This window comes from Coffea arabica, chromosome 8e (assembly GCF_036785885.1).
Source record: "Coffea arabica cultivar ET-39 chromosome 8e, Coffea Arabica ET-39 HiFi, whole genome shotgun sequence".
Taxonomy (NCBI): domain Eukaryota; kingdom Viridiplantae; phylum Streptophyta; class Magnoliopsida; order Gentianales; family Rubiaceae; genus Coffea; species Coffea arabica.
This window is the reverse complement of record NC_092324.1, coordinates 40,582,229-40,605,685: the sequence shown is the minus strand read 5'-3', so window position 1 is coordinate 40,605,685 and position 23,457 is coordinate 40,582,229. Positions and strand designations below refer to the sequence as shown.

Sequence of the window (23,457 nt, the reverse complement as noted above, 5' to 3'; positions counted from 1 at the left end):
AAAACATTGATTCAAACCACAAAATCACACCAAGTTAACAAATATAACCTAAATATTGGGTTGCCTCCCAATTAGCGCTTTTGTTTATAGTCGTTGGCTCGACTGAAAAAGTTGAATCACTTTAGAGCATTAGAGAGAGATTTTCTCCCCATGGGTCGAAACTCCCGAGCCAATCCACCATGTGGTGAACCATGCATTGATCTTCATAGTCCAATTTCCTCAAATGCCAAGGAGGAATATTAGACTTGTCATAGAGAGGCTCAACTTCACCTTGGAGTGGATTTTGCTTGTCTTTTCTGAATTGGCTCAACTTTTCACCATTTTCTTCATGGAATGGAGAATTTATTAAGCCAACTTCCATCCTTATCTTCTCCTCCTTTGTTCCTACACCATGAAAGTTAGTACCAAGGACATTTATAAATTTAACTTCTTCGGTCCTTTCTTGGTTAACCTTTTCATCATATGGCATATTAGAAACAAGAGCAGTAGGCTCTATATTCCCTTCTTTATTTTCCAAATTGAATTCCAATTCCTCACCATTAACCCGTAATATAAGCTTACCTTTTTCTACATCAATCATAGTTCGTGCAGTGGCTAAAAACGGTCGTCCTAGAATAATTGGCATTCTCACATCTTCTTCAATATCTAAGACAACAAAATCCACAGGTATTATAGATTGTCTTACTTTTATGAGCACATTTTCCAAAATACCCGTGGGACGTGTGATTGACCGATCCGCCAATTGCAATGTAATATTGGTAGCTTTTAGCTCTTGAAGTCCCAATCTCCGGGCAACCGATAACGGCATAAGTGACACACTTGCACCTAAATCACATAAAGCATTAGAAAAATGCAATTGACCAATAGTGCAAGGAATAGAAAAACTTCCCGGATCTTTCAATTTAGGAGGGAGTTTATTCTTAATCAATGCACTACACTCTTCCGTTAATGCTATCATCTCATTATCTACAATTTTCCTCTTCTTTGACATGATGTCTTTCAAGAAACGTGCATAAGAGGGAATCTGTGTTATAGCATCAATGAAAGGAATGTTAATGTGCAATTGTTTAAACATTTTGAAGAACTTTTCAAACTCCCGATCCTGTCCATCTTTCTTCAACCTGTGAGGAAAAGGTATCACATTAGAATTTAATTTGGGATGAAGTGCATCAATATCAATGATAACATGATCATTTTGACTTTCTTGCTCCCCTTCAATTGCTTGCTTCTTGTCTTTTTCACCACCTGAATTTTCAAAATCGAATCCCTCAACCGTTTTACCGCTTCTAAGAATGATTGCATTGACATGCTCTCTCGGATTCACTTCGGTTTTACTTGGTAATTCACCAGGGTTTCTATTGTTGATCACATTGGCAATTTGACCAATTTGAACCTCCAAGTTTCTGTACATCCCAGCTAATTGGTCCAACCGCCCCTCAACTCGCTCGAATCTATCCGAAGTCACCTTAGCAAGTTTTTCCACCGCGATCTCCCAACTTGGTTTAGTTTCAGCCTGTGGTTGCCTTGGTTGAAATCCCGGCGGATTGGTTGGCCTTTGTTGATTGCCTTGATCTTTCCATCCAAAGTTTGGATGATTTCTCCACCCCGGATTGTAAGTATTCGAGTAGGGATTATTTGGAGCATTTCGGTTGTAATTATTGACAAATTGTACCTGCTCAGAATCAACACACTCATTAATATCATGTTCACCTCCACAGAAAGAGCAACAAGCTACGTGAGCATTAGATGAACTTGGGCTAACTCCACCTTGTCTACTCAATAACTTCATCACGTTATTCATTTGGGCACTCAACATATTGAGAGTGTCCATTTCGATCATACCTGCGTGACGTCTCGTATTACCTCTTTCATTGGCCCATTGGTAGTTATTTGCTGCCATTTCTTCTATCAAATTATGAGCCTCTTGGGGTGATTTACCCATTAAAGCTCCACCTGCGGCTGCATCAATAATAGTTTTAGTGGAGAAAGATAAACCATTATAAAAGGTTTGTATGATTAACCATTCCGGCAGTCCATGATGTGGACATTTCCGAAGCAAATCTCTAAACCTTTCCCATGCCTCATATAATGATTCTCCCTCCAATTGACTAAAACTAGTGATATCCATTCTAAGCTTAGCAGTCTTTCCTGGTGGAAAATACTTATTCAAAAATGCCCTTGATAAATCATCCCATGTGGTAAAAGTGTTAGGAGCATGAGAGTGTAACCACATTTTTGCCTTATCTCTTAATGAAAATGGGAACAACCGTAACCTTATAGCATCATCACTAACTCCATTCATTTTAATTGTATCACATATTTCTAAGAATGTAGCTAAGTGTGAGTTAGGATCTTCTACAGCATTACCTCCAAATTGAGATTGTTGAACCATTTGGATAAGTGATGGCTTAATCTCAAAGTTGTTAGCATTTACCGTAGGCCTTACTATGCTTGTTTGAGATCCTTGTGTTCCCGGTAGAGCAAAATCTCGTAGAACTCGCCTATTTGCTTCATTTTCAGCCATTTCTTCCTCAAATGGTAGATCTATTGAGATTTCCTCTATAGGTTGCCAAATCTCTTGTTCCTCTTGCTGTGGTGGATGCCTCCTTTGTCTACGTAGTGTCCTCTCAATTTCTGGATCGAAAGGTGTAACTTCCCGAGACGCCCGGTGCATACACTACAAACAGAAATAAGAGATATTATGCAATTTCAATTGTCAAAAACTGATTACAATATAAGATTAAATATAATCTAAAAAAAATAAAACTGTCTAAATTAATAAAGATGATTAGGCTCTAATATTGCCGCTCCCCGGCAACGGCGCCAAAAACTTGACGGGATTTTTTTTATCAATGCAAGTTTAATTCCGAATTTACACCCGTTGGACTGCAAGTATACAGGTCGCAATTGTAGTACGAGATGTGTATCGGGTCGATCCCACGAGGAGCAATTTAAAACAATTATTAGATACTAATTTACTCTATTATTTAGACTCACAATTAATTTGAGCAGAAACTTCAGATTTTAATTCAACTACAAAAATTCTTAAATAGATAAATGCAATTTCACAATAGGAGTAGAATTCACTAAATATTAAGATCTAGGGATGTAGATTCCACTTATGACACAAAAGATCTAAAATGAATTAATTCAACACTTGTTACTGCTCTTGTTTAACCAAGGATTCATTTCCAGAAATACCAAAATCACATTCTCATGATAATAATGGGTTAAAACAGATTAGTTTTTCCTAATCTCTTGGTAAATACTAAATCTGTTCTTATTCACACATGAAATGCAGATTTCATCCACTTGAATGTATTTCTATTCTCATGAATATACTACTCAATCTCTACTTATGTCATTCCATTATTTTTACCATTTCTCAATGAGTAAAAACAACTATAAACCTGCCATTGGTGATCAAGCAACAACAAGTAATCCAACATACACAAGTAGATAAGTTAATACAAGACATAACAAGCATAAATCACAATCACTTCATATCATTTGGCCATAAGCTTCATCTACTCCCTAGATAAAGGAAATTAGCTACTCATGAATGATGAAACACTCATAACTTCATTAATGCAAATCATCATAAATTTACAAATACAAAAAGAGTAAAGAAAGTCTTAGCCAAGATATGGTGAAGCCTTCCAAAAATCTCCTTGTCTTGAACTTAGATGATTACAAGATGAAACCTCAATTGTCCCTTGCAAGTACCTAGCTAGAGAGACTATGTTTTTCTGTCAGAAACTAAGCTACGAATGGTTCCAGATCTCTCCCCATATCTCTGCATAAAAATACACTCAAATGCTCCATTTTTCCAAGTCAAATTCTATCCTTTGATTCCCAAATCTCCACTTTGTTAGCATAGTCAAAAACCAATATTTTTGACTTGAAAATAAGCCACTTTTCTTGCCCTTTTGTCTTCTGAAGCATGTGCACCGAATTCCCTTGCATCTTATAGCTGGAAAGTGGTGTGAACACAAGAGAATTGGCTGAGTCAAATTGCAGAATTTCGGCTATAAAACGCGCCTACACAAAACGCGGTTACAAGTCACGTTTTGTGTACTCGCGTATTCACTTTGGCCTTATTTCATCTGCGATTTTCTCTATCATAAAGGCCGAACTAGCTTTTGTGCAAAACACAAAAGTTGTAGCCCTTTGAGTTAGCTTTCCAATGCTTCAAGAATCATCCAAATCGGAGCTTTGTAGCCTGAGATATGATCGAAATACTGTCACCTGTTCAAACCTCTGTTTTAACTTCCGACCACAGGGTGCAGCTTCTGTATTCCAACGTTTTGCCCATGAAGATGGCAGAAATGGATTTCGATGTCTTCATACGAATTGTAGGTCTCTTTCTTAGCTTTAAAATGGTATAAAAATCACCTCAATCCGATAAGTGTAGCTCCAGATATGGTCAAAATACTGAAAAGTGTCAAAACTGACTTGTATTGCATTTCCTCACTTGAACGTTTTTCACTTCATTCTTCTTGTTGCCACTTAAATTCATCACCAAATCTCTATTTTTCACCTCAATTGACCTCCTTTGGTGATTGATTCATTATTCCTGCATAAAAATGAAGTTTTTACTATTAAAATCAATAGAAATGCAATATTATCCACTTTTACCAAAAATATATAATTTTACCACAAACCTCTGTTTTAACTTCCGACCACAGGGTGCAGCTTCTGTATTCCAACGTTTTGCCCATGAAGATGGCAGAAATGGATTTCGATGTCTTCATACGAATTGTAGGTCTCTTTCTTAACTTTAAAATGGTATAAAAATCACCTCAATCCGATAAGTGTAGCTCCAGATATGGTCAAAATACTGAAAAGTGTCAAAACTGACTTGTATTGCATTTCCTCACTTGAACGTTTTTCACTTCATTCTTCTTGTTGCCACTTAAATTCATCACCAAATCTCTATTTTTCACCTCAATTGACCTCCTTTGGTGATTGATTCATTATTCCTGCATAAAAATGAAGTTTTTACTATTAAAATCAATAGAAATGCAATATTATCCACTTTTACCAAAAATATATAATTTTACCAAAAACCTCTTTATTTTAATTATAAAACTAAATAATCAACTCAAAATTAACTAATAAAATGCACTTAAAAATACGTAAAATAAACTCTTATCAAATACCCCCACACTTGAATCATTGCTTGTCCTCAAGCAATATAAAATTCCAACCATCAATGATCCAAAAATTTAAAATAAACATATGTAGTATTTCAACTCCATTTCCTTGAATCAAGGTAAATAACCCTTATGTGATCTTTCCATTAAGTTCAAGTACTCATAATATCAAGCAAAGAAGAGCCAAGTATACCATAATTTTACCAATTCAACTCAACTTCTTATTTTTATCCAATTTCGCAAGCAAGCAACTCCTATAGTCAATAAAGATGCTAACTAATCTCATGATCAACTTCTTATTTTTCTTAAAGAGGGATTTAATTTACTTTTTTTTTTATATATATATATATATATATATATTTTAAGGATTAAATATTACTTAAGTTGTGAAAAATGCCTTTTGACGCGAAGATCAACATTTTTAGATGCAGATCCCCGGTTACTCAACATTTCACATACTCAAGTTGCTTTGCATACTCTTAATTCAAGTACCTTTTTACGCGAATGTCGACATTTGTAGATGCCAACCCCCGGTTACTCGGTACGAGAATCATTGGAGTAGAATAACCATTTTTTTTTTTTTTTTTTTTTAACAATATATAATAAAATTCCCTCTAAGAGTAATCATGAGAAGAGTATGACACTTATTAACCATATTAATTTCTTATCTTATAAAATTAGATAAAAAGAAGAATTTTCATCAAATATACAAAATGTAGGCATAATTTTCTCCACTTTACTAGATATACTTTCCTATAGATGTAAAAATTATAATCACATAAAAATCATTTCCAAATTTCATGAGAAAAGAAGTATCAAAACCGCATATATTTATTTCAAAAGGATAAGTGACAAAATTTTATTTATTTATTATAGTTAATAACATATATATGTATAAGGTTTTGGAAAAATTTTGACAGAGTCTCCCCTTAAAAGTGGACTAAATCTCCCTGCCAGCAACCACAAGAAACACCATTTAAGCACAAGAATTATATCAAACACAACTAAAATCACAAGTACCACACATTTCTTCCCCCACACTTAGAATACACATTGTCCTCAATGTGTAGGGAAAGAAAAGAAAAGAAACAAAAGAAAGGAACAAGTGACTCCCCAAGTGAGATGACTGCAGTCCAGTGAAGCCTTGAATCATGAGTCATCGACCGCTCAACCATCCACAGTCAACGATCTACTAGTTACTGCCACAAGTTCCAATATTCAAAATAAGGAATGTAAGTTAACATTTTTCAAACAAAAGATAAAAATAACAAGCAAACAAAAGAAAAGCCAGCCAAAGGGCAGCCTCAATGATCCTCTTCATCGTCATCTTCATCATCATCGATGGGAGGTGGGCGTGTGCCTAAATGATCTTCAATTCGGTCCAGGCGAGTATCCATTCTGGCTAAATGATGGTCGATGTCGTCCAAGCGACCGAAAAGCCGCTGCCAGTTGGTCTGTGGCGGAGGAGGAGGTGGTGCTGCAGTAGATGGTCCAGCTCCATCGCGACCATGTCTAGCCTTTTGTCTCCGCTCCTGAACAGGGCGTGGAATGTCTCCCGTGCCAATACCAAGGCGGCGAAGAGTAGTGATAGTCATCTCAGCACGTGGTGGAACATACTCCCGCCGCATGCCTTCCAAGGGAACTTCAAAACGGGGGAAGATTAAAGTCAGTAGACGAGGAAATGAAAGTTTGAAAGAAGTTGTCTTACGCCTCGCCGTAGACCTAATGTGGCTGATGATGATGTTCGGCAATGAAATTCGAGCATACGGGGAAGTTCGGTTGTGGAACATGTAATCAAGGAAGTAAATATCGCTCTTGCGAACCTCCGTGTGCCCCGTCTTCTTTGGGATGACATTGTGAGCCATCATGTAAATGATAAGCCGATGACGAGGTTCGAATACATTTGCCAATATAGTCTCCTTTCTGGTAGAGCGAAAAGGTTGGTACTCGAGACCAAACCTAGCCATGGCCAATGATGGATCCCACCTCCTATTCGGGGGAACAAACTCCTTCTTCAAGTCTACTGGACGTCCGTCATCCATACACCCCAAAATAGCAGCCAAATCTTGCCGTGACAAGGTGATTCGTCTTCCACGCACCCAGGACTCAATTATTTCTCCACTATGGCGCGCCTTACTTTCAATGTTGGCGTAAAACTCGCGCACCAGGTCTGGGTAGTAATGGTTTGGAAGGGTGAGAATCGGAGCCCATCCTAGCTGAGCAAAAGCTTCTGAGATGTTGTACATCATCTCAACTGGTGGACTGACGTGCATCTCAAACAAAAACTCCAAATTAGCACGCGCCTCATGCCACTCCTGATTCCTGCGAGTGTTGAACCTAGCACTGTCAAATACCGATCTTCCCGCTCCACGGGAGGTGCCCTCACCAGGTCGACGGTTAATTGGTGGAGGAGAAGGTGAATTCTCCTCTTCAGTCACCTCCATCTCTTCATTAACCTCCCTCTCCTCACTACTAGAGGATGAAAGTACCGCTCTTCTTCCTCTTGGCATAGTACCTAAAAAATATTTCAATTATTCACATGTACTACAACTCATTTTTTTGGCAACAAAAGTTCAGCATTAATCCAAATAACCTCAAATACAATTGCTCAAGTTCTAATCATTCAATGATCGTACAAGACATATTTTCTGCCTAAAGTTGCCCAAAATCACCAAATTACACAAGATATGTATCAATTATAATTCAATTAGTGAAAATAGGAGCAATTATGATTATAACTATTTAGAATTAACAATAATAATATGCTTTTAGCTATAATCATGTTTAGGCAAAAATTAAACTAACTAACTCACCAAATCAACCAAATTACTCACTATACACAATGCACATGCTTAAACATCATCAACTAACCCTTTTTAACCATAATTTAACATCACCAATGGCTCAAAAACATCCTAGTTCCTTTTTCCAATTTCATCTAAATATAGCAATTGTGAATTTTAAAGTACTTGAAAACCAATAAATTGCTACATTTAAACATTTAAACATGCTTAAACAATCATAATAATCATGAATAAAATCAAAAATAGCCATGAACCTCATCAAATTTTCGAAATTAAAAGATGTCAGATAGCTCAGGATAAAAAATATGAACTTCTAAAATCAAAAGATTTGATGAAGAAACTTACCTCAGTCACGTAGAAGGATGTTTGGTGATGCTAAAAATGCAAAAAGCCCTATGAAACAACCTCCAATTGACCTCCAATTGAAGAAATTGGAGTTTAAGAACCCTAACCTTCAATGCTTCAAAAACCTGATTTTAAGTGTTTTTCTTGAATTTTAATCGGTTAAAAAGGTTGTATGAAGCTCAAAAGGTGTTGGGGTGATGATTTCTAGCAAGATTATGGAGTAAAAATGAAGATTTGTGAGGTGGGTAGAAGAGAAGAAGAAAAACGCGCCTGAAAAATTAAAAAGAGAGGAAAAAATGAAGCTGAAATCGCGTTTCTGAAGGCTATATTCAGACACACAAAACGCGACTCAAAACGCGCCTTCAACTCGCGTTTCTGAAATCGCGTTTTCTTCCCAAATCTTGCAGCACTTAAAACGCGACTGTGTTTGAATACGCGACTTAGAGTCGCGTTTCAGAAGTCGCGTTTTTGAGTCTTGATCCAGGCTTGAAAACGCGACTTCCATTAAAACGCGACTTTAGGTCGCGTTTTGAAGGCGCGTTTTCTTTTCTGCAGGCGCAGAATTGAAAACGCGATTCTGAGAAACGCGACTTTGAGTCGCGTTTTCTTGGAAAACGCGTTTTCTGCTTCGATTTTTAGCAGAATTTCAACTTTTGAAAAATTACAAAAGGTACCCCAATGACTCAAAATGCATCATAGATCATTTGTTTGCCAATTTTAATGGCTGGAACAAATGTAAAACATTAAAAACATGCATTTTACCCCTTTATAATGAATCAAAAACACCTTTAACGCAAATCGAGGGGTTGAGTTGTTTGATCAAAGTTCGCCTTTTTTGTACTCAATTGGTCATCCTTGCCTTCAATTGCCAACCCTACATTACAAAAACAACAATTTAGCTAAAACATTGATTCAAACCACAAAATCACACCAAGTTAACAAATATAACCTAAATATTGGGTTGCCTCCCAATTAGCGCTTTTGTTTATAGTCGTTGGCTCGACTGAAAAAGTTGAATCACTTTAGAGCATTAGAGAGAGATTTTCTCCCCATGGGTCGAAACTCCCGAGCCAATCCACCATGTGGTGAACCATGCATTGATCTTCATAGTCCAATTTCCTCAAATGCCAAGGAGGAATATTAGACTTGTCATAGAGAGGCTCAACTTCACCTTGGAGTGGATTTTGCTTGTCTTTTCTGAATTGGCTCAACTTTTCACCATTTTCTTCATGGAATGGAGAATTTATTAAGCCAACTTCCATCCTTATCTTCTCCTCCTTTGTTCCTACACCATGAAAGTTAGTACCAAGGACATTTATAAATTTAACTTCTTCGGTCCTTTCTTGGTTAACCTTTTCATCATATGGCATATTAGAAACAAGAGCAGTAGGCTCTATATTCCCTTCTTTATTTTCCAAATTGAATTCCAATTCCTCACCATTAACCCGTAATATAAGCTTACCTTTTTCTACATCAATCATAGTTCGTGCAGTGGCTAAAAACGGTCGTCCTAGAATAATTGGCATTCTCACATCTTCTTCAATATCTAAGACAACAAAATCCACAGGTATTATAGATTGTCTTACTTTTATGAGCACATTTTCCAAAATACCCGTGGGACGTGTGATTGACCGATCCGCCAATTGCAATGTAATATTGGTAGCTTTTAGCTCTTGAAGTCCCAATCTCCGGGCAACCGATAACGGCATAAGTGACACACTTGCACCTAAATCACATAAAGCATTAGAAAAATGCAATTGACCAATAGTGCAAGGAATAGAAAAACTTCCCGGATCTTTCAATTTAGGAGGGAGTTTATTCTTAATCAATGCACTACACTCTTCCGTTAATGCTATCATCTCATTATCTACAATTTTCCTCTTCTTTGACATGATGTCTTTCAAGAAACGTGCATAAGAGGGAATCTGTGTTATAGCATCAATGAAAGGAATGTTAATGTGCAATTGTTTAAACATTTTGAAGAACTTTTCAAACTCCCGATCCTGTCCATCTTTCTTCAACCTGTGAGGAAAAGGTATCACATTAGAATTTAATTTGGGATGAAGTGCATCAATATCAATGATAACATGATCATTTTGACTTTCTTGCTCCCCTTCAATTGCTTGCTTCTTGTCTTTTTCACCACCTGAATTTTCAAAATCGAATCCCTCAACCGTTTTACCGCTTCTAAGAATGATTGCATTGACATGCTCTCTCGGATTCACTTCGGTTTTACTTGGTAATTCACCAGGGTTTCTATTGTTGATCACATTGGCAATTTGACCAATTTGAACCTCCAAGTTTCTGTACATCCCAGCTAATTGGTCCAACCGCCCCTCAACTCGCTCGAATCTATCCGAAGTCACCTTAGCAAGTTTTTCCACCGCGATCTCCCAACTTGGTTTAGTTTCAGCCTGTGGTTGCCTTGGTTGAAATCCCGGCGGATTGGTTGGCCTTTGTTGATTGCCTTGATCTTTCCATCCAAAGTTTGGATGATTTCTCCACCCCGGATTGTAAGTATTCGAGTAGGGATTATTTGGAGCATTTCGGTTGTAATTATTGACAAATTGTACCTGCTCAGAATCAACACACTCATTAATATCATGTTCACCTCCACAGAAAGAGCAACAAGCTACGTGAGCATTAGATGAACTTGGGCTAACTCCACCTTGTCTACTCAATAACTTCATCACGTTATTCATTTGGGCACTCAACATATTGAGAGTGTCCATTTCGATCATACCTGCGTGACGTCTTGTATTACCTCTCTCATTGGCCCATTGGTAGTTATTTGCTGCCATTTCTTCTATCAAATTATGAGCCTCTTGGGGTGATTTACCCATTAAAGCTCCACCTGCGGCTGCATCAATAATAGTTTTAGTGGAGAAAGATAAACCATTATAAAAGGTTTGTATGATTAACCATTCCGGCAGTCCATGATGTGGACATTTCCGAAGCAAATCTCTAAACCTTTCCCATGCCTCATATAATGATTCTCCCTCCAATTGACTAAAACTAGTGATATCCATTCTAAGCTTAGCAGTCTTTCCTGGTGGAAAATACTTATTCAAAAATGCCCTTGATAAATCATCCCATGTGGTAAAAGTGTTAGGAGCATGAGAGTGTAACCACATTTTTGCCTTATCTCTTAATGAAAATGGGAACAACCGTAACCTTATAGCATCATCACTAACTCCATTCATTTTAATTGTATCACATATTTCTAAGAATGTAGCTAAGTGTGAGTTAGGATCTTCTACAGCATTACCTCCAAATTGAGATTGTTGAACCATTTGGATAAGTGATGGCTTAATCTCAAAGTTGTTAGCATTTACCGTAGGTCTTACTATGCTTGTTTGAGATCCTTGTGTTCCCGGTAGAGCAAAATCTCGTAGAACTCGCCTATTTGCTTCATTTTCAGCCATTTCTTCCTCAAATGGTAGATCTATTGAGATTTCCTCTATAGGTTGCCAAATCTCTTGTTCCTCTTGCTGTGGTGGATGCCTCCTTTGTCTACGTAGTGTCCTCTCAATTTCTGGATCGAAAGGTGTAACTTCCCGAGACGCCCGGTGCATACACTACAAACAGAAATAAGAGATATTATGCAATTTCAATTGTCAAAAACTGATTACAATATAAGATTAAATATAATCTAAAAAAAATAAAACTGTCTAAATTAATAAAGATGATTAGGCTCTAATATTGCCGCTCCCCGGCAACGGCGCCAAAAACTTGACGGGATTTTTTTTATCAATGCAAGTTTAATTCCGAATTTACACCCGTTGGACTGCAAGTATACAGGTCGCAATTGTAGTACGAGATGTGTATCGGGTCGATCCCACGAGGAGCAATTTAAAACAATTATTAGATACTAATTTACTCTATTATTTAGACTCACAATTAATTTGAGCAGAAACTTCAGATTTTAATTCAACTACAAAAATTCTTAAATAGATAAATGCAATTTCACAATAGGAGTAGAATTCACTAAATATTAAGATCTAGGGATGTAGATTCCACTTATGACACAAAAGATCTAAAATGAATTAATTCAACACTTGTTACTGCTCTTGTTTAACCAAGGATTCATTTCCAGAAATACCAAAATCACATTCTCATGATAATAATGGGTTAAAACAGATTAGTTTTTCCTAATCTCTTGGTAATTACTAAATCTGTTCTTATTCACACATGAAATGCAGATTTCATCCACTTGAATGTATTTCTATTCTCATGAATATACTACTCAATCTCTACTTATGTCATTCCATTATTTTTACCATTTCTCAATGAGTAAAAACAACTATAAACCTGCCATTGGTGATCAAGCAACAACAAGTAATCCAACATACACAAGTAGATAAGTTAATACAAGACATAACAAGCATAAATCACAATCACTTCATATCATTTGGCCATAAGCTTCATCTACTCCCTAGATAAAGGAAATTAGCTACTCATGAATGATGAAACACTCATAACTTCATTAATGCAAATCATCATAAATTTACAAATACAAAAAGAGTAAAGAAAGTCTTAGCCAAGATATGGTGAAGCCTTCCAAAAATCTCCTTGTCTTGAACTTAGATGATTACAAGATGAAACCTCAATTGTCCCTTGCAAGTACCTAGCTAGAGAGACTATGTTTTTCTGTCAGAAACTAAGCTACGAATTGTTCCAGATCTCTCCCCATATCTCTGCATAAAAATACACTCCAATGCTCCATTTTTCCAAGTCAAATTCTATCCTTTGATTCCCAAATCTCCACTTTGTTAGCATAGTCAAAAACCAATATTTTTGACTTGAAAATAAGCCACTTTTCTTGCCCTTTTGTCTTCTGAAGCATGTGCACCGAATTCCCTTGCATCTTATAGCTGGAAAGTGGTGTGAACACAAGAGAATTGGCTGAGTCAAATTGCAGAATTTCGGCTATAAAACGCGCCTACACAAAACGCGGTTACAAGTCACGTTTTGTGTACTCGCGTATTCACTTTGGCCTTATTTCATCTGCGATTTTCTCTATCATAAAGGCCGAACTAGCTTTTGTGCAAAACACAAAAGTTGTAGCCCTTTGAGTTAGCTTTCCAATGCTTCAAGAATCATCCAAATCGGAGCTTTGTAGCCTGAGATATGATCGAAATACTGTCACCTGTTCAAACCTCTGTTTTAACTTCCGACCACAGGGTGCAGCTTCTGTATTCCAACGTTTTGCCCATGAAGATGGCAGAAATGGATTTCGATGTCTTCATACGAATTGTAGGTCTCTTTCTTAGCTTTAAAATGGTATAAAAATCACCTCAATCCGATAAGTGTAGCTCCAGATATGGTCAAAATACTGAAAAGTGTCAAAACTGACTTGTATTGCATTTCCTCACTTGAACGTTTTTCACTTCATTCTTCTTGTTGCCACTTAAATTCATCACCAAATAATAGTATTTACCAATAGTTCACTTGACAAATGATATTGAGAAACGTCTAAACTTTTGAATTCAGCAAGTTTCTTGCCTTGACTATGCGTTTTTTGATCCCGCTATTTCTTATTGAAAATGTGCCTTCTGAGCCTTATGGGAATGCATTTTGTTTATTTTGGTTATATATCAATTAACCCTCTTGTAGTTTATGAAAATTACTCAATATCTCTTCTCTAGTTCTTGCAATGTTTATAACATGTCCTGTAAAGGATTTTTTGTGTCATATTCAAAGAAGTATCCCATACAAAATGTGAACTTGCTTGAAATAAGATTAAACACCATAAATATATCTATTCAGATGTTTCTTTGCTTTGATCTAACAGGGAAGCGTGAATGTCCTTAATTATTGAGTCACTATCCGAGAAGATCTCTTCCGTGCTATTAATCAACTATATAATTGAGGATGCATCTCCCACCAATATGAGAGTAGGAATCATCAGCATCTTAGCAAATAGAGTCGCTTCCCTCACTTCAGCAAGTTCAACACTGACTAGACCTTCCATTCTTTTTAGAGCAGATCACGAAAAATATCAATAAACTATACACTAGTACTTGTTCAGTTCATTAAATTACTTTGTTAGCCAAAAATGTTACTGAACTAATCAAATTGCATGTTTTGTAGCATTCAGCGTAATTTCACCATGAAGACAATCGGAATGGACATCACGGGATCTGTAGGCATAGGGTTTGAAGGACAAAATGATCTAAAAACTTTGAGTAATCTAAAGAAGCTACAATGGTAGTGCCACAATAGCTAAACTTCTTGGCTATTCACTCTTCTTCTCCTAAAATTTATCTACAACTGCTGGATCCTCAAGCTTTCCACTCCACCTCTACTGCTCTGCTTAATGCCCCAATTATCACCACCACTATTATAAACACTATGTTTTACCTTCTCCCTCCCACCTATCTTCACCGCTCCGTTCCTTCCACTCGGTACCTCCTACTATGCCAGTAACCCATGAACTTCTCGCCCCCTCCATTAGAAGATTCTCCTCCCCCTTCCTCTCTATTTGGGATAAAGCCTACATCTCTAGTTGTTTTAGCCTCTTCTTCTCCATCGTAAGAGTCACATCACTTACTTTATAGTTTTTCATGTCCTCCAAAAATGCAAGACTTATAATTTTCTAAGTAGATCTAGAAATCAAATGAAAGATGTGATTGATGGATTTTCTTCCTCTCTTCTCCCAAAATTTTCTACAGTGAGTTCTTTTTTTATACTTTTTTTTCTTTCTATCTCCTTTCTCATATGATTTTGTGAATGAATTCCAACTTTGAATGGCTTAGCTCTACATATGTAAGCCTGATACAAGGCAAGATTGGTTGATATTATAAAGACAAGAATGTAAGACACAGGAGGGACACCAAAAGCTTTGAGAGAAGAACTTCTTGACTTAGTCGGTGGTGTTGTGGATCAAGATGGTGAGTAGAAAGACGGAAAAATTTTTGGTTTCTAGGTATTAAATTTGCATTGATGATGTGGCAAATTTTGGGTCACTTGGTCTACAGGTGGAGCTGTAAATTGGGTCTATTCAAGTATTTACATAGACAAAAGTTAGCCAAAGAGATGAACCAACGATTATATCCCTCCAAAATCAAGCCTACAAGTGGAGATAAAAGAATTCCGTTTGTCTTAACGATTTAATTACACGGAATGCTACAAAGCATGTATTTTGGTTAGTTTACTGACATTTTTAGCTAACACATTAAATTAGTAACTTGAACAAGTACAAGTGTATTGTTTGGTGATATATTACACGATTTGCTCTTCAACGATAAACTGACCATCATAACTACGGATGACCACACCAATACCAAAACCTTGCTTAATAGTAGAAATGGAAGTGTCAAAATTGACCTTATAGTGGGGAGCAGGACGCATTGACCAGGGTAGGGATGAACTTTGAGAAAGGGCTAACAAAGAGCAAGCGTTTGCTTCTTTGAAAGCTGCCTGGTGCTGGAGAGCAAAACTAACAATGGTCAAAGGTTCTCGAACTTTACCATTAAACATTTCTTCATTTCTGTTACTCCATATTTCATAATAGAGTACCAAAAAGTTCGCTATCCTTTGATGGCAAAGATCTAAGAATTTCCGTCACCCAAATGTCAGGTCCAGAAAAGTACGAGCCCAATATTTGCACCGAGATAGGGCAGTCAAATAGAAGATGAGATAGATCTCCGCGTGGATTTTTGCAAAGAGCACATTTGTAAACAGCAGAAATCTTCTATTATGGAGGATTTCAGGCGTAGGCAAGGAATTATGACATATACGCCATGGAAGATGCTTGGTCTTGTTGGGAATTTTAAGAGACCAGATTTTCTTCCAAATATTATCTCTTCCCGAACTTGAGTTTGGTAGTTCTATTATTCAGATGTTTCTTAGTATATAACAGATGATTAGCCTTCTAATATTTATGCAGTATATAATAAATCTTTTATACTTTGAATATTGAAAAAATTTAACAGCTAATCTTTAAACTTATATGACGAATGTTTACCTAATTGTAATCACGAAACATAATTGCAAAATACACAAGTTATTTATAAGTACATAAGTTATTTCGTAGAATTAAGGATGGCAAAATTTTAAAGTTGAGAATAGAAAATTGCAACTGAGCTGCTAAGTTCCGAGGGTTTACCGAATTTAATCAATAAATTCACTCTAAGTTTAAACTCTTCATCCCAATTGAATGAATCAAAGACACAACGATACTAAAGATGCCAATAATATGTTAAAGTTCACTATTTTTTGCTAGCAATTAATATCTAATCTAAGGCAATAAATTTAAAGGCAATCATTTATAATATCAAATTTGTATCACTACAGTATTGAAAATATGATTAGTTAATTAGTGATACGATCAATATACATATGTGTGTGCAGAAACATATAAAAAGACAGAATGATCTTTTATTCAACTTAGTAATTTGTCAAAACAAACACGTTATTAAAAGTTTCAAAAAGGGGAAAAAAAGGAGATACAGAACGTGCAATGCATGTAATCCCAGACTAGTTATACTTAAATACAGGAGTGGGCAAAATAGAAAAACATACTTCACTAACTGATACTGCCTGCATTCATAGGGCCAATCCCTTGAAGACATCAACATGCACCACTGCCATCCTCAAATAGACATGAAATCCACAAGCATTGCCCTTATATGGTCTTCAATGGCATGTGGCTGAGTGAATCCATCTATTCGGTGCTTGTAAACGGTTTCACTTACTCTTGTGATGTTGAGAAGCATTTTGAGAACATCCCTTGGAATGGGAGTAGGCCTCAAGCATTCCTCGTTCATAACCTTCCAAGTATCCTGCCACATCTCTCGAAACTTCCTGGCTGCCTCTTCCTCCGATACATTATAGTCCTTCATGTAGCATTCAAGCGCTGTGCCACTGCCCCTTTCTTTGTCGAACTTCAAATTCGAGGAGTTCAAACAGAAAACATGAAAACTCTAATAAAATGCAGCGAAAAAGTTTTGTTTAATGCCGAATTACTCACATAAAGTATGAAAGGGTATTAATCATTGGTAAAGCAGTAACTCGCCAAGTGAACTAAATTGTATTTCATTTTGTTCATGAGAAGCATCCCAGACTGAATGCATATGCATAGTCTATGCAGCGTTTGCACAGAAAATGAACAAGATCTAAAAACAAGTTTAATCTATGTGCATGTTCTGTGGTGTCGCAGTGGTGGCGTAAGACTTGGAATGAGGAGTTGCAGTGTTGGTGTAAGAATTGTAGGACTCAATCATTTGCTTAAAAATTCAAGAGGCTGGCTTTCTCTATGACTGTCTACTTTCCATGGGTGTAATGGCTACTCTGGTCTATGCAATGCAGATGGCAGTTACATCTTGGAACAAGATTGCTCGCATCAGAGAGAATTGGGAGTTGGTTCTTGAGTGGGAATTGGATCAAAGTTGATTGTTATTGTTCTTTTTGTCCATTCTTTCAAATTTTGACTGTAGAGTGTATAGAAATAGTTTAGTCTAATGTAGATTGAGGATGGCTTCCTCTTCTGCAAAGCTCTCTTGGTAGATCTATCAATGAAAAAAGGATTTATTTTGCTCAAAAAAAAATGTGCATATTATGTTGGAAGTTTTGAACAAAACTAACAAGGCACGTAACATGACTATAACTTAATCCTATTTGGAAATTCTGTGAGTTATCTTAATCTAATTTTGATAACCAATTAACTGCTACAACAAATTCTGACCTTGTGACCTCCAAAATCATTCATCAATCGCATATGTGTTGAGTAAGCAGCCATAAGTTTTGGATTAGTTGACAGCCAGTTGATAACATCCTCTAAGGCACAATCCATGTACAAGAGAGCTGCTGATGATACAAGAATAGCTCCGATTGTGATCGCACCATTGCTCAGGTAATCAGCAAAAGAAGGCAATTTGTTTGTGAAGAACCACCTAGACTGAGTGAAGCTTGTCCTCATGTAATTTTTCCACTAATGAGGGCAAATGAACGCAGGGAAATATTGATTAGTACTCCATGTATTGGCGGCCACGACAATTTGAAAATTAACAGGCAAATTAAGGTGTATGTTAACACAGTCCTTAAAATTAGCAACATGGTACCGTACATCGTCTATATACTTGTCGAATGCATAGGTTCTTTGCCTTTTAGCTAAATCTTCCCCGAGTTCCTTATTAAATTTCAGAAGTGTGGTGTAGGAAGTTCTGAGAGAAAATTCTAAAATTGTGATGGAAAAAAAAAATTATTCTACAAGGGGGGCAATTTTTGAACTTAGTTCTAGCATGAGGGTCTTCGCATTTATGAAATGCGAGTTCATAGACATCGCATTTCACAAATGCGAGGTTAGTGTTCCAGAAAAAATGAGAAATGCTTTGGAAAAAAGTAAAAAAGGCAACAGAAAGCTCGCAGATTTGGAATGCGAGGTGAGTACCTCGCATTTTTCGAATGCGAGGTACTCAATCTGAAACCCAATTCAAATATGTTTCGTAGCCTGCAGAAATTGGCTGTCACTTTCTCTTCTCTTTTGCTGAGGTAGACACCAGTCCAAGCATCTCAGTTGTCCGCCATTGCTGAGGTAATTCATTGATCTCATCTTCCACTGGAACTAACAGAGCTCTAAATTTGGGACATTGACAGCCTGTGCCTTCTTGTATTTGCTGCTTTTGATATTGAGCTAGCCTAATTCGGACACCTTGAGAATCTATCCTTGGGGATCTAGCTGAATTTCGGATGAAATCTCCAGCAACGGTTGACTGGCAGGCAGGCAGAATGTGGCTGGAAGAAATGATGCTTCCAGAGCTATTCATATTCAAGGTTTGGAAGTTGGGTTGCCGTCTAGTGTTTGTAAACTCTATTATATTGAAATACAATTTGCTTGAGCACAAAAATGCAGGATAACCCCAGACACAGAGTGTAACCCCAGATATGATTACGAGTAGAGAGAGCCATTTTGGGCCTTCGTTGTTATCAACAATTTCGTCCTCATTTCTCTGAAAACTCGAAGCAGGCGTGTATCACTCGCTTGATGAAGACCTTACCTCGCATTCCTTGAATGCGAGGTCTTCGACCTCTTTTTCTTTTTTTTTTTTTGTATTTGTTTGTTGGAAAATTCAGGGAGAGTTCGCATTTGGTAAATGCGAGCTCAAGGAACTCGCATTTGATAAATGCGAACACCCCTTTTACAGAATCCCATACAAAAAATACCCCCTTTGTAGATTTTTTTTAAAAATCATCATAATATTAGAAATTTCTCGAAGTTCTGATGTAGTCCGAGAGTTGATCGACTCCACTGCTATCCCAGATTCCACTGCTATTCCACCTGCAAGCAAAGCAAAATTTCCTATATCAATGCACCTTACTGCCAAGAAGCAACGTCAAGCTAGAGAAGATTGTTTGGATAATCACCCTTTTATTATTTACTAGCTCATAGTAAGACAGCTTTTTAGTGCATTACTCAATTATTTTGGCTGGTATATGTAGTTTTTTCGAAGATGATATTCTTGGCAGCATGCTTGCTTCACTTGTGTGAGATGACTAACATAAAAGCCTACCTTTCCACGGAGCTTGTAAGAATTTGAAGTTCATCAAGAGTGCCATAAGCATCATAGATGTCATCGATCATTGTAAGAACGGCTCCTGCTTTCGCTGTAGTCATTCGAGCAAGAGAGTACTGAGGTTCATACAAGGCTCCAACAGCCCAGAAGTAGCATTCCACAAATCTGCTCCTTGCATATGGAAATTTCGATACACTCTCCAATTCCTTTCCCCACCTATACATTGTTACCATTTGTTAAAAAAAAAAAAGGTTGCACAATCATTCGTGAAGCATAGTCATATATGAAGGAATTTCATGTAATACTTCGGATAAAATTGCAAACGAGTGGCAGTTACATTGGCTAACTTTTATTATAAAATTCTAATAATTTGTAGGGCACCGTTCAACATAGAAAGGGAGTAGTAATATAAGATTTTTATATTAACAACCTGGACTAGGAAAGAAAATTTTTTTTTTTGGCAATTTAAAATGTTATGGATATCATAGAATCCTACTAAGCTCCAAGCAAACCTAAAGCTGCATGTAAGTATAGTACTGTAAAATATAAATCTCTGCAGTTTAGTGTTGATAAACAAATCTTAGATCTGCCCATTGCAGAGCTAGTGTCTCGGTGCACCTTGTTATCTCACAAAGGTCTTCTTTATATGACATCTGCAACAAGTGGTAATCCAACTTGGCTAGCCTCAGCAATACTTTATTGTGAGATTCATCTTCCTCATAGATGGAGATGTAACGCCAGGCCTCGTATCTAGGGATGCCCTTATGCAACGGCTGCTCAAGGGCATATTTCACTTGTTTTGCAGGAGTAGAATCCAAATGGGGTCCTCCAGACGTCAGATGAGTGGTTGTGAAAGCAAGAGCTTCTTCTAAAATTTCGTCTCCATGTGTTCTAACATGACTAGCTTCATATAGACTCAACAAACCCCTTGTGTCATAGCATAAGGATTCCTTGAACTTACCCTCAGCATCAGTGAATTGGTCAAAGATGCCTGTTTGGAAATTATTTGGAAATATGTTAGAAAAATTAGGTGTTAAGGTTTACTAATAGGTGAGTCCACACTAAAAATTAGCAAATCTAATATGAAAGTTGCGTACCACAAGAGACATTGAAACCATGCTGTCTAAAAAGTCGGAATTGAAGCGCTGCACTAGATAAATCATAAGCTGAATACTCCCCAAAGTTGGTATACACATTAAAGAATTCTTGTAGTTGGTTTTCAATCTCGATATCAAAGTGATGCGGGACACCAAGTCGTTCTATTTTGTCTATAAAGTCGAATCTCTCCATCATGGTCTTTCCGGTTGCCAAAAGCGTGCTATTCACTTCTGCCTTCAACATTTCAATCTCTCTTTCATACATTTCATGTTCCTGAAAGCATCAGAAAAATATTTCTTTAGTCATATTGTCAAATTGATCGTTTTGATATTGCTGGGAAATGGAACAATTAGAAACTAAACAGGAGAAACAATGCCCTGAAATCTAAGGAAATGCAACAGTGTTACGGGTAAAAAAAAAAATTAGGGGATGAATCCTATATGAAGTCGGGGTAAGAACAACCAAGTATGACTAAGAAACAGCAAACCAAATATGATAAATCAAACCTCTAGTTCTACGAAAAATAGTAACTAATCTTTTTGTATTTTCCCCCCTCTTGATAGGAGGCTATAGAATTAATCAAGGGATAGCAATCATGCCAGAATTGATAGCGGATATTACTAAAGATCGTGAACTTGTGGGAGCGGATAAGAATATGGTTCCAACTTATAAAAGGAATAAATATTATATAAGCAAAAACATGAGGTTATAGGAGATGAAGGTAAGTATAACCTCCTTATCGGGAGTAAACGGAGCGATACGATCAGACCAAATGTTTTCCGGAAAGGCTGCTAACGGGCGGACGGTCTCTTGTAGGCTGTTTGAGTGGAAAGAAGCTTGAGTTGACGCCATATTCTTGGGGAAAATTAGGGTAGGACTACGATCAATTAAGTGTTGTATGCTGTGACTACTCTGATGATTAGCCAAGGAATTAGAGTACGTATTTATAGATCCAACCACCCAAGCAGTCGCTAGGAGCCAAGTAGAAAATTTTGCTCACATCATATATTTTCTTCTAAAAAGGAATGCTTGACGATAAAAGTAATAGTGAGAACCAAAAATCAATAATAAAAAAAGGATAAATACATTTTTTTTTTAATATGGAAAACAAAAAGAAATTGAGCTGCTTTCAGCTTTATTTCATAAAGGAGTAATCATAATTATAGCACATTTTTCCAACTTTGAGCATATTCTTGTTGTGTTATTTTCCCTTTTCTCCATTAAATGGACTGAGTTGGATCCATGTGAGATATTAGGCATCAGCTCCATTTTTTTCTCCATAAGAAACACAATATATTTTTTGTTCTCTCTATGATTCAATTTTGTTTTTAACTTAACCAAACAGCTTAAAGCAAACCAAGCAAAAAAGGAAACACACCCTCAGTGTGTACTTCAATCTTGAAGAAAATATGTCGAAGAGTCCTTCACTAGCATTCATTATAATTAGTTGTAGGCAGTAGGATTTGCGTGGAGGTAAGCCTCAACACTCAACAGGCTTAACCATTCCCAAACCCTTCTCTTTTCCTCCCTTGAGGTGTTCCTCACTGATCTGAGCACCACCTTTGGGGTAGTATGTATTAGTGGTTTTGCAGATTGAACCTCCATCGGCAGAGGGTTCAAATTTGATGACACAACAGATTTTCTCGATTACATCGTTAAATCCATCAGCTTCAAGTACAGTATAACTGTATGTAAATTTTTCTTTGTCAATTCCATCAACTCTCTGTTTGGCAGTCTTAAGCTCGCCACCTTCAACAAATGTGGTCAACTTAATTGTGCCAACTCCACCATCTCCTTCAAGGATTTCGACACTCTTAACGCCCTGTGGCAAGATCTTGTGAAGATGCTTCTCTTCAAGGATGGTGGCCTTGAACAACCTTGCAGGAGGGATTGAGGAGGTGACCTCATAACTGGAAGTGACAGGGGCCATGATGGTTCAATTTGTTTCAATCCTTCTGTCGTTTGTTACTTTATTACATACCTCCCCTACGGCTTAGTAGTTAGTACTTTATTACATACCTCCCCTATGGCTTATAAACCTTTAAACAACTCTCTCAGAATTTAAGTTAAAGTGTCACGGTTAAATTTTGTTAAAATTAATGGTCAACATAAAAAAAAAAAAAGATACCACATGAATAAGAAAACAAATAGTTTTGTAATATACTTCTACGACTGTCCACATCATTTGTAACTTTCTCTAATTCTTTTGTGTTCTTTTATTTCTCTAATTCTTTTATGAATTTTCACGTGCTTTTATACTTTTTGATGGATTTAATTGAATCTTATTTTAATGATGCAGGCCGTTCCCCAGATGTAGAGGTGTCAAAATGGGTGACTTGGGTGGGTTTGGGTTGGGTAAAATGGGTAATGGGTATAAATGAGTCAATTCATTTATACCCATTTAATTAGATGGGTATAAATGGGTAAGTCAAAAAATGAATTGGATAACCCAATTACCCATTTATAACCCATTTATTTTAACTTTTTGTAAATTCATTTAAATTCATTTTTGCAAACTAAGTTATCAATTTATACCAC

At 36.8% G+C, this 23,457-nt stretch overlaps 4 protein-coding genes and 2 non-coding genes across 6 annotated transcripts; 2 read left to right on the top strand and 4 right to left on the bottom strand.

Moving 5' to 3' along the window:
• The first annotated feature begins 2,030 nt into the window (after positions 1 to 2,030).
• On the top strand, positions 2,031 to 2,137 carry LOC113702557 (small nucleolar RNA R71). The gene has a single exon (XR_003451195.1). It is a non-coding gene; the product is annotated as a small nucleolar RNA R71 (small nucleolar RNA).
• Positions 2,138 to 5,724: 3,587 nt separating this feature from the next.
• LOC140012612 (uncharacterized) lies at positions 5,725 to 9,136 on the bottom strand. Its single transcript, XM_072060886.1, has 2 exons — positions 9,068 to 9,136; positions 5,725 to 7,671 (listed from the first exon to the last, which is right to left on the bottom strand). Exon 2 carries the CDS (start codon positions 7,664 to 7,666, stop codon positions 6,461 to 6,463), a length of 1,206 nt encoding a protein of 401 aa, XP_071916987.1. The 5' UTR covers positions 7,667 to 7,671; positions 9,068 to 9,136; the 3' UTR covers positions 5,725 to 6,460.
• Positions 9,137 to 11,236: 2,100 nt separating this feature from the next.
• LOC113702558 (small nucleolar RNA R71) lies at positions 11,237 to 11,343 on the top strand. The gene has a single exon (XR_003451196.1). It is a non-coding gene; the product is annotated as a small nucleolar RNA R71 (small nucleolar RNA).
• Positions 11,344 to 16,746: 5,403 nt separating this feature from the next.
• Positions 16,747 to 18,425, bottom strand: LOC140012580 (vetispiradiene synthase 2-like). The gene is made up of 3 exons (XM_072060820.1): positions 18,375 to 18,425; positions 17,994 to 18,239; positions 16,747 to 17,193 (listed from the first exon to the last, which is right to left on the bottom strand). The coding sequence occupies exons 2-3, from the start codon at positions 18,225 to 18,227 to the stop codon at positions 16,903 to 16,905; spliced, it is 525 nt and encodes a 174-aa protein (XP_071916921.1). The 5' UTR covers positions 18,228 to 18,239; positions 18,375 to 18,425; the 3' UTR covers positions 16,747 to 16,902.
• A 1,082-nt stretch (positions 18,426 to 19,507) lies between these two features.
• Positions 19,508 to 21,111, bottom strand: LOC140012778 (vetispiradiene synthase 1-like). The gene is made up of 4 exons (XM_072061079.1): positions 20,919 to 21,111; positions 20,440 to 20,812; positions 19,819 to 20,037; positions 19,508 to 19,586 (listed from the first exon to the last, which is right to left on the bottom strand). The coding sequence occupies exons 1-4, from the start codon at positions 21,109 to 21,111 to the stop codon at positions 19,508 to 19,510; spliced, it is 864 nt and encodes a 287-aa protein (XP_071917180.1).
• Positions 21,112 to 22,399: 1,288 nt separating this feature from the next.
• On the bottom strand, positions 22,400 to 22,849 carry LOC113701075 (major allergen Pru ar 1-like). The gene has a single exon (XM_072061078.1). It carries the CDS (start codon positions 22,847 to 22,849, stop codon positions 22,400 to 22,402), a length of 450 nt encoding a protein of 149 aa, XP_071917179.1.
• Between the last annotated feature and the right edge of the window lie 608 nt (positions 22,850 to 23,457).